The 11,717-nt window shown below is 44.7% G+C and overlaps 1 protein-coding gene across 3 annotated transcripts in view; it reads right to left on the reverse strand.

The window, feature by feature from the left end:
• The window catches only part of FAM115A (family with sequence similarity 115, member A), a 51,748-nt gene that overhangs the window by 21,144 nt on the left and 18,887 nt on the right, over positions 1 to 11,717 (reverse strand). For all 3 annotated transcript variants that reach the window (XM_010844848.1, XM_010844850.1, XM_010844849.1), the window contains one exon: positions 3,810 to 4,443. In XM_010844848.1, coding sequence (XP_010843150.1) covers positions 3,810 to 4,429 — 620 coding nt within the window. In that variant the 5' untranslated portion in view covers positions 4,430 to 4,443. The remainder of the gene's footprint in view (positions 1 to 3,809; positions 4,444 to 11,717) is intronic.

Consider the following 11,717-nt stretch of genomic DNA (forward strand, 5'->3'; position numbering starts at 1 on the left):
TCTTTGCAACCCCATGGACTGTAGCTTACCAGGCTCCTCTGTCCATGGAATTTTCCAGGCAAGAGTACTGGAGTGGATTGCCATTTCCTTCTCCAGGGGATCTTCCCGACCCAGGGATCGAACCTGGGTCTCCCGCATTGTAGGCAGACACTTTACCATCTGAGCCACCAAATGTGAGAGTTGGACTATAAAGAAAGCTGGGCACCAATGAATTGATGCTTTTGAACTGTGGTGTTGGAGAAGACTCTTGAGAGTCCCTTGGACTGCAAGGAGATCCAACCAGTCCATCCTAAAGGAGATCAGTCCTGGGTGTTCATTGGAAGGACTGATGTTGAAGCTGAAACTCCAATCCTTTGGCCACCTGATGCGAAGAGCTGACTCATTGGAAAAAACCCTGATGCTGAGAGGGATGGGGGGCAGGAGGAGAAGGGGACGACAGAGGATGAGATGGTGGATGGCATCACCGACTCAATGGACGTGGGTTTGGGTGAACTCCGGGAGTTGGTGATGGACAGGGAGGCCTGGCGTGCTGCAATTCATGGGGTCGCAAAGAGTCACACATGACTGAGTGACTAAATTGAACTGAACCAAAAGCTGGCCTCCACTAAAACGGTGCTTTTCCCAGTAGATATGAAATCTCTTACTAGAATCCTGAGTCTTGAAATGAGGCTGTGTTTATGACAGTGGACCCAGTATTTGTTTGAATGAATGCATAATAGAAAGGTGGCTCTGCACACAAAGTGCAACAGCCACTGCCTTCAGAGCTGGAGGCAGAGTGGAGGCCAGTGAGGGTAAGTAGAAGGAAGAGTAGACATTGCTCAGTGAACAGAGTCTGGTGGTGTGGTCATACCGGCAACACGGTGGCTTCAGTCCAGTTCAGTTGCTCAGTCGTATCCGACTCTTTGCAACCCCATGGACTGCAGCACACCAGGCTTCCCTGTCTATCACCAGCTCCTAGAACTTACTCAAACTCATGTCCATTGAGATGGTGATGCAATCCAGCCATCTCATCTTCTGTTGTCCCTTTCTCCTCCTGCCACATGGTGGCTAGTACCCTATAAGGAGACCATGGTGCTTTCTAGGCAGGAAGTAAGGGCAGTGACTCTGAGGCTTGTGTCCTGACATCTGTGGGTGTTCTTACCAGGCTAAAAGTGGATCATAAGGCTTTATCACTTAGGGTTTTATTTTTATGATCATAAAAGTAGTAATTTCTTCTGTTGAAAATTTGATTCATTTTGATAAGGCCTGTGGACAGTTTACTCTTAGAAAGTTTACCCTAAGATCTTATTTAGAATGTATTTTAATAAGAAATGTACAAGTAACAAAGTCAAAGCTATCTTAATTCACACTTGCATGTTCAAATGTGGGTTTAAAAATAAATAGCAAGACATTTGGGCAGAGTAACTAAATCCACAGGGACTTTCAATGTGAACTTGATGGCCAGTGATGGAAAGAACCTCTGTTACTGAATTCTAATAGAAGCATGTTGGTGTCTAGTGTTGTCTGATACTTCTAAAATGAACTGACGATATGTAATACAGTATTACATAGTTACAAGATGACCGATGAAAGATCCAAAGCTTCAATAGAAACCAAATGATTAAATAAATGAGGTATATATTGGCATTCACATAAATGCCAATTTTAAAGATTACACAGAATGTAATAATATATAATTGTTTTTATATTTTTAAAGATTACATAAAATGTAATCTATTTTATAATTTTAATAATTACACAGAATGAAAAATGTGTATGAGCAGAATTCAAAACAGCATGTATATTAAGATGACAAGGGTATAAAATTATGAATGAATGGAAAGAGATGAAAACAGTTACATTGTGGGTTTATGATTTAATAATTTTAAAATAAAAATTAGTAAGTAAGGGATCCAGCAATATTGAAAAAGTAGTTTAAAATAGTATGCCATGAAGAATAATCATAATTCAAAAATACAGCTGGCCTTTGAACAACACAGGTTTGAAATGTGTGGGTCCACTTCTATGCACACACACACATGATTTAACCACAAAGGAAAAAATTTCAGATTCAGAGAGATACAGGCATAACCAAAGAAAAAACAGGTATGATTTTGATAGAGAAAAACATCTTTTAAGGAAACTAACTTAACTAAAGGGGATTATGCTGTTAATGGAATGAGGCTCAGGTTTTACCTTGCTGTTCCGTAGAATGGAGATCTTTGTAAGCAGAAGTTTGATCAACCTGATCAATCTCTGTGTCTCTGAATAACTCTTTTCTCACTGCACATGTGAGTATGGAGCTGTGGGGTGTTCCAGGAGTACCATGCCAAGGAGAGGCCACAGATCTTCCCCAAAGTCTCTATACTAAACCTGGTGTGCCCTCCTCACCCAGTCCACCCTCACCTCACACTGCACCCATCAGAAATACCTATGCTTTTTGCTCCAAGGATGCTGAGAGTTTTCATGTACAATATAAGGCATGGCCTGGTGTGATTTTTCTACTGCTAGGACTACTCCAGCTTCTCATCTCTTTCTTCATCCATCCAATCATCCATCTAATACGTGTTTACTGAGCACCTACTAACCATGTTCAATACTGTATGAGGTGCTGGAGGACAATGTGAATGGAACAGGTTGGGTGATGTCCTCAAAGAACTTTCCATGAAGCCTGTCCCTGAATCTATCACCTGCCTCCTTCATTCTCCATCATCATGTCTTTTGCTCCCAGAGATAAAGTCATCTCTAAGGTTAAAGATGTGCCACCTTTCTGTATCTCAGCTTTTGAATTCTCTAGCTCTTCAGTTCAGTCAGTTCAGTCGCTCAGTCGTGTCCGACTCTTTGCGACCCCATGAATCGCAGCACGCCAGGCCTCCCTGTCCATCACCAACTCCCGGAATTCACTCAGACTCACGTCCGTTGAGTCAGTGATGCCATCCAGCCATCTCATTCTCTGTCTTCCCCTTCTCTTCCTGCCCCCAGTCCCTCCCAGCATCAGAGTCTTTTCCAATGAGTCAACTCTTCGCATGAGATGGCCAAAGTACTGGAGTTTCAGCTTCAGCATCATTCCCTCCAAAGAAATCCCAGGGCTGATCTCCTTCAGAATGGACTGGTTGGATCTCCTTGCAGTCCAAGGGACTCTCAAGAGTCTTCTCCAACACTCTCTAGCTCTTACTTCCATCCTAATCCCATCTGGTTGGATATTTCAAAACTTTTCTGAAAGCTCTCTAGACTTTATTTGTTTTCCTTTTCCTTATATTTCATTTGCAAGCAACCTTGACCTATGACCTTCCCGGATCAGTCATGCCAACCCTGAGATTCAGCAATATATACATTTTACTAGGTCTTCCCTGTAGCTAAATGGTAAAGAATCTGCCTGCAACACAGAAGGCCCGGGTTCGATCCCTGGGTCAGGAAGATCCTGTGGAGAAGGGAATGGCAATCCACTCCAGTACTCTTGCCTGGAGAATCCAATGGACAGAGGAGCCTGGCGGGCTACAGTCTGTGGGATCGCAGAGCTTGGGACACGACTGAGCGAGTAACACTACTACACTACACTATACATTTTATAAGCTAGATGCTGGGGGACACAATGGTTACTAAGGAGTTTCTCCCATCCAAGAGCTAAGTAATCTGGTCTGAAAATGTAGCAGCAACAAGGGACCCTGCCGTTCCTGTGTCTCAGGGTATTTTAACACTCTGGTTGACTTATGATGAATCTATGTTTGAATGCCAAATTCTCTTCTGTTAGCCTTGGAGTAGCCTGAAGACAGGAGCCATGTGTCTGCTTTTTAATCTGGGACCAACGTCCCGTGGGCTAATGCACTCACCTCACCAAGACTGGGATCTTGGGCATCTTCTTAGAGACTTTAAAGAAGCTCGTGTCGCCTTTGTTGTCGGTGAAGTACACACCGGCCACGCTGGTCACGAGGTTCCCTGGGAACGTGAACAGAACCCTTTCATCATCGCCCTGGTTGGCCCAATCCCAGGCTTGGCCTCCAATAAGCAAGCCTCCTCCACGTTTCATGAACTTGACTAACTTCTCAGTCATGGTTTCATTGTAGGCATCAATGCAGTAAACGCCCAGAGAGTCTTTCACTTCGGGCTCAACCTTTGCCTCCACTCCAGAGCCCTCCAGGATTTTGGCCAGAGGTGCCAGGGAGGGGTGCACACCCACGGGAGCCCCGGGGGAAGAGCAAAGCCAACCCACTGCGTTGAGGAGAAAGGGAGTGAGCTGGGCCTCCACCAAGTAGTCCTCGTGGGACACCACCACCAGGCGGCCTCGGCCATAGGAGGAGGCCGCGATGAGGACCTGGCCCATGTCATTCACCATCACCGGGAAGGAGGCTTCTCCGATAAGAAGCAGTTCACACGGGACGGCGTCATCGGGGACATCCCAGCTTGTCACTCCATTCATAAGGGCCTCGAAGGCAGCAGATGGAGTCGCCATGGCTGGAACGGCTTCTGCAGAGAGGAAAGCAAAGACTCAGCCTGGTGAAGAATCGGTAAACAAACAAACGAGCCAAGCAGTTCACTCTTCCCTAGCTGGGGCAGCTCTTCCCACTGAGCAGATGAGACCGACGCTGTGAACAGACTCAAGCACTCAAGCACTCAAGGCTGTCGGTGTCTCCAACCCAGGAGACCCTGTTGTGCCCTGTCCATTAACACTCTTACTGTCAAACTAAGTGAGCTCCACGCATTTCCGTCACAGAAGGAAACAAACAGGAGTTAAGAACAAAGGCAGAACTGTGTCTCCAAAGACATACGTTCAAGTACTAACTCCCAGTACCTGTATGACCTTATTTGGAAATAGAGTCTTTGCAGATTCTTGCCTGAAAAATCCCATGGACCGAGAAGCCTGGTGGGCTACAGTCCAAAGGGTCGCAAAGTGTCAGACATGCCTGAGTGGCTAAGCACACAGTTTAATGACTGGAGCCTTTAAAAGAAGAGGAAATTGGGACACAGGTACCCAGGGAGAGATACACAGGCTATGAGAACATGTAGGCAGGTATCAGGGTCTCTGTGATGTCTCAATGAGCCAAGGAATGCCAAAGACTGCCGGTGAACACCAGAGGTAGGCGAGACACATGAAACAGACTCTCCTTCAGAACTTCCAGAAAGAACCAAACCTGTCAACACTTGGATTTCAAACATCTAAGCCTCTAGAACTGCTACAGAATACATTTCTGTTGTTTTAAGCTACTCAGTTCGTGGCACTTTACTGCAGCAACCACAGGAAAGCAACACAGTGGTGCAGCGCGCTGTCTCCCCACCCCCGCTCCATCCCACTCGGCGCTCACACTGATCATATTAATCTCAGCGTAGGCCCAGAAAACCAAAAGCAGAAAGTAATACATTATGAATTGATAGCAGATTATTACTTGCACCCAGACATAGCAGCAAAAGGTGTATATGTCGATGGATGTGCAGTCACAAAAACCCTCTGCTTCTTCACCTTGAGCTCCCTGCTTAAGGTCACTCTGCACTCTGACCTCCTCTATGTGCCCTTTACTGAAGCACTTCCCACATGGACAGACTGTTTAACAGTCAGGACAACCAGTCCTCACCATCCTCCCTGACCACTCAGTGGCTCTGGACAATGCTGCTCCCTGGTCCCCGAGGCTCTTACCACTTCTAAACTTATGGCCAGGCTCATGGTCTGCAACCTCTTGAACCGCTTCCTTCCTGGCCTCTCCTTCCCTCTTCTGAAAATGCAGAGATTCCTTAGGTGTTTATCTTTGGCCCTTACCTCTTTTTCCTTGTCTCACTCAAGGTATGATGGCAAAGCAATTATTAATACACGCTTAGGCTCTGGAGTTAGGCTGTCTGGGTTTGAATCTCAGCTCTGCTGTTTATTAACTGAGATCAGGCAACACTTCTCAGACTTGGTTTCCTCATTCATTAAGTAGGAAAAATGGCATCTACCACACAGGACTGTTTTGAAGATGAAAGGAATAGCATTGGTTAAGTGCCCTTCCATTATTTATTTTATTGCCTAAAATTACTTGATCTAAAGTATATTTTATATATATATATATACACACACAGATATATGTGTATATATATCTTTGCTTAAAATTACTAGATTAAGAGTAATTTTATACACACACACACACACACACTGTGTGGGCTATAGTCCATGGGGTTGCAAAACAGTCAGATGTAACTTAGCAACTAAACAACAAACTACTATATATATAAAATGCATATAAATGCATGCGTGTGTGCTTAGTCACCCAGACTCTTTGCGACCCCATGGACTGTAGCTCCCCTGGCTTCTCTGTCCATGAGATTCTCCAGGCAAAAATACTGGAATGGGTTGCCATTCCCTTCTCCAGGGGATCTTCTCGGCCCAGGGATAGAACCCTCGTCTCGTGCATTGCAGGTGGATTCTTTACAGTCTGAGCCACCAGGGAAGCCCATATATATATAAATATATATATATATTTATATGTATATGAGTATCAATTACTTATTATACATATATATATGTGTGTATGTGTGTGTGTGTGTATATAAATCTTTGCTTAAAATTACTTGATTAAGAGTAACTATTTAAGTATGTGTATTGAAACTCCAGTACTTTGGCCACCTCATGCGAAGAGTTGACTCATTGGAAAAGACTCTGATGCTGGGAGGGATTGGGGGCAAGAGGAGAAAGGGACAACAGAGGATGAGATGGCTGGATGGCATCACTGACTCGATGGACGTGAGTCTGAGTGAACTCTGGGAGTTGGTGATGGACAGGGAGGCCTGGCGTGCTGCGATTCATGGGGTCTCAAAGAGTTGGACACGACTGAGCGACTGATCTGATCTGATCTGATCTGATAATAGGAAACTCTTATAAAGTGAAAAAAATCTAATGTTAGATTTTTACCAACACTGGATTAAGTATTTATTGACTTTGATTTTTATAGAGTTCATATTTTAGAGCCAATACTAACACTACTGATTATCTTTAGTTAAATATTTTGATGGGTTCTTGAAAAAATCCTTGGCATAGCCCTTGTCTGTGCCTTCCCCAAGCCACGGATGCAAAGGCCCTGGTCCTGACATAACTAATAAACGCAAGAGCCCTACTGAAAGTACATTCTGCCATTTGTAACTGTCTCAAAACTACAAAGTCTTAACTTTTCCCCCTCCAAATTAGCTCCTCTTGGGTAAATTCCATAAGCTCGAGGTCCCTAGTTGTTAAAGAGTAATCTGCACCCCACAGAGAAGATACAATCAGCAGAGAGTTGGTTAATGAGGGCTTGTCCTGCCCCTGCTCCTCCTGGGGTCCACAAACAGCCGGGACAGCAAGCACAAGGAGTCACAGTTGTGTCTCCTCTCCCTCCTGCTCCACATCCAGCTGGCCATAGCGTTGTCCATCATGGTTTCCAACACACACTTCCGCTAACCTAGTTTAGGTCCTCAGTAATTCATTCCTGGACAAAAGCATCTGGCTTCTACGTCATCAGTATCTGTTCTCACCTTTATTCTTCTACAGTCACAGATTGTATTATTTCCCAGAAAAGAAGACCCAGAGCTTCATCTTTGCCCACAGGGGAAAATCTGAGCTTCCTCCTGGGGTTTAAGGCCTCCAGGTCTGGTTGCTCCTCACTTTCCAGCGTGTCTCCAGCAGCTTCCAGGATACTTGGCCTTCCTGGGCCTGCTCTGCTTTAACTTGAGATTCTCTTTCCATTCTCTTTCTTCTGGTTCCCACTCCCACATCTTTCAAGCCACCAAAATCCTCCCCTTCTAAGAGAAGCTGGTCACAGAAAGTGAAGTCGGAAGTGAAGTCGCTCAGTCGTGTCTGGCTCTTTGCGACCCAATGGACTGTACCCTACCAGGCTCCTCTGTCCATGGGACTTTCCAGGCAATAGTACTGGAGTGGATTGCCATTTTCTTCTCCAGGGGATCTTCCTGACCCAGGGATGGAACCTGGGTCTCCCGCATTGTAGACAAACGCTTTGCCGTCCAGAAGAGGAAACTTAAATAGCCAATTAATCAATGGAAATATGCTCAATCTCACAGGAAATTGAAATAACATATATGTTTTTCCATAAGCTTATATGAAAAGAAGTGGGGAAGGGGGCAAAGAAGAAAGAGGAAGAGGAGGAGGAGAAGATGAAGATAATTGACATCCCAATGTCCCAGAGGCTTTGGAAACACTAGCACGGTCTGTGAAAGGCCTGAGAATCTGAAAGCAATCTGACAGGGGCAACTCAGTTTCAAAGGTGTGCCCATCCTCAGACCAGCAAACCTAATAACCTTTCTTACAAAAATCAGAGCAGCAGTATGAAAGACACACATACAAGGTTGCTCACCACTACACAAAACTACAAATATAGATAGATACACGACAAACCGAGACGTGGAGATGGACAGACGACAAGGAAGGCTCCCCAGAACCAGTTTTTGACTCCCGAGGGTGCAGGATTGCTGATCCAACTTCCCCATACCCCCAGACAGGCCATGGTGTCCACCGTGAGACCCTGGGGTGCAGCCCCTACCCACCACCCATACACTCTGCAACAGCTGCCATACTGTCGGTAGTGTTGATACTCTGAAGTCGCCTAGAGCAGGGGACTCGTAATTTTCTCTCTCTAGCTGTACTCTAAGCTGGTTCATGGGAGAAGAAATATCTGTGGAGAAGTGACCAAAGGCATGGACAGGGGGCCTGGAGGTTTGAAAAGTAGGGAACAAGGGAGAAGAGGGGTGATTTCCTGCTGAGTTGGTTCCTGGGCTAGAGGGGTGGTGGCCTGAGGGCAGTGGGGTTTGGGAAGAAACACCGGAGCACGCCCTCTACGTCAGTTTTCCCCTTTCCTGCACTGTGAGTGAGGCTACTGTGTCAGCCCTGATCTGATAGCAATGCTGTGAATGTGGCAAGACAAGTTTTGAGAGGGAGAAATGTTCGAGTAAAGTATGATAATTGGTATTACAAAGCTATTACAAAGAATAGAGTTAAATCCAGTTTTCATACCTAGAAGAATGTCCCAGATACATCTGAAGTAAAAATTTCCAATCACTGCAATATGTAGGACACAAACCCACTTTTATATGGATAGAGAAACTAATAATAGTAATTTTAGGAGTAGTAACGATATAGTGCTGACCAGGCTCCAAGCATCATTATAAATGCTTTATATACATTATTTAATTCTGACAATAAACCACTGAGGTATGTGCTGTCACTATTCCAATTTTAAAAATAGCCGAAACCAAACAACAAAAAAAAACAGAAAACTTGATGGCCAGAGGATTTGCTACTTGGTTAAGTCACATAAGTGGTAAGAGATCGATTAACCATTCAAACCCAGGAAGTCTAGTATTGCAGTCCATGTTCTTAAGTACCAGAAACACATAAGTCTGTTACTCGGAATTTTACTGTTGTTGCACAGTTGCTCAGTCATGTCCGACTCTTTGAGACCCCACAGACTGCAGCCCACCAGGCCTCCCTGTCCTTCACTGTATTCTAAGTTGCTCAAACTCATGTCCATCAAGTCGGTGATGCCATCCAACCATCTCACCCTCTGTTGTCCCCTTCTTCTCCTGCCCTCAATCTCTCCCAGCATTGGTGTCTTTTCCAATGACTTGGATCTTTACATCAGCTGGCCAAAGTATTGGAGCTTAAGCCTCAGCATCAGTCCTTCCAGTGAATATTCAGGATTGATTTTCTTTGGGATTAACTGGTTTGATCTCTTTGCTGACCAAGGGATTGTCAAGAGTCTTCTCCAGCACCGTAGTTCGAAAGCATCAATTCTTCGGTGCTCAGCCTACTTTATGGTCCAACTCTCACAGCCATACATGACAACTGGAAAAACCATAGCTTTGACTATCAGTTCAGTTCAGTCGCTCAGTCGTGTCTGACTCTTTGCGACCCATGAATCGCAGCACGCCAGGCCTCACTGTCCATCACCAACTCCCGGAGTTCACTCAGACTCATGTCCATCGAGTCGGTCATGCCATCCAGCCACCTCATCCTCTGTCGTCCCCTTCTCCTCCTGGTCCCAATCCCTCCCAGCATCAGAGTCTTTTCCAATGAGTCAACTCTTCGCATGAGGTGGCCAAAGTACTGGAGTTTCAGCTTCAGCATCAGTCCTTCCAATGAACACCCAGGACTGATCTACTTTAGAATGGACTGGTTGGATCTCCTTGCAGTCCAAGGGACTCTCAAGAGTCTTCTCCAACACCACAGTTCAAAAACATCAATTCTTCAGTGCTCAGCTTTCTTCACTGTCCAACTCTCACATCCATACATGACCACTGGAAAAACCATAGCTTTGACTAGATGTACATTTGTTGGCAAAGTAATGTCTCTGCTTTTGAATATGCTATCTAGGTTGGTCATAACTTTCCTTCCAAGGAGTAAGCGTCTTTTAATTTCATGGCTGCAATCACCATCTGCAGTGATTTTGGAGCCCGCCAAAACAAAGTCTGACACTGTTTCCACTGTTTCCCCATCTATTTCCCATGAAGTGATGGGACCAGATGCCATGATCTTCATTTTCTGAATCTTGAGCTTTAAGCCAACTTTTTCACTCTCCTCTTTCACTTTCATCAAGAAGCTCTTTAGTTCCTCTTCATTTTCTGCCATAAGGGTGGTGTCATCTGCATATCTGAGGTTATTGATATTTCTCCCGGCAATCTTGATTCCAGCTTGTGCTTCTTTCCACCCCACATTTCTCATGATGTACTCTGCATATAAGTTAAACAAGCAGGGTGACAATATACAGCCTTGACGTACTCCTTTTCCTGTTTGGAACCAGTCTGTTGTACCATGTCCAGTTCTAACTGTTGCTTCCTGACCTGCATATAGGTTTTTCAAGAGGCAGGTTAGGTGGTCTGGTATTCCCATCTCTTTCAGAATTTTCCAGTTTGTTGTGAGCTACACAGTCAAAGGCTTTGGCATAGTCAATAAAGCAGAAATAGATGTTTTTCTGGAAATCTCTTGCTTTTTCGATGATCCAGTGGATGCTGGCAATTTGATCTCTGGTTCCTCTGCCTTTTCTAAAACCAGCTTGAACATCTGGAAGTTCACGGTTCACGTATTGCTGAAGCCTGGCTTGGAGAATTTTGAGCATTACTTTACTACCATGTGAGATGAGTGCAATTTTGCGGTAGTTTGAGCATTCTTTGGCATTGCCTTTCCTTGGGATTGGAATGAAAACTGACCTTTTCCAGTCCTGTGGCCACTGCTGAGTTTTCCAAATTTGCTGGCCTATTGAGTGCAGCACTTTCACAGCATCATCTTTCAGGATTTGAAAGAGCTCCACTGGAATTCCATCACCTCCACTAGCTTTGTTCGTAGTGATGCTTTCTAAGGCCCACTTGACTTCACATTCCAGGATGTCTGGCTCTAGGTCAGTGATCACACCATCGTGATTATCTGTGTCATGAAGCTCTTTTTTGTACAGTTCTTCTGTGTATTCTTGCCACCTCTGCTTACTATCTTCTGCTTCTGTTAGGTCCATACCATTTCTGTCCTTTATCTAGCTCATCTTTGCATGAAATATTCCCTTGGTAGCTCTAATTTTCTTGAAGTGATCTCTAGTCTTTTCCATTCTGTTGTTTTCCTCTAATTCTTTGCACTGATCACTGAGGAAAGCTTTTTTTATCTCTCCTTGCTATTCTTTGGAATTCTGCATTCAGATGCTTATATCTTTCCTTTTCTCCTGTGCTTTTCACTTCTCTTCTTTTCACAGCTATTTGTAAGGCCTCCCCAGACAGCCATTTTGCTTTTTTGCATTTCTTTT

This window comes from Bison bison, unplaced genomic scaffold (assembly GCF_000754665.1).
Source record: "Bison bison bison isolate TAMUID 2011002044 unplaced genomic scaffold, Bison_UMD1.0 scf7180017864211, whole genome shotgun sequence".
NCBI classification, from domain to species: Eukaryota; Metazoa; Chordata; class Mammalia; order Artiodactyla; family Bovidae; genus Bison; species Bison bison.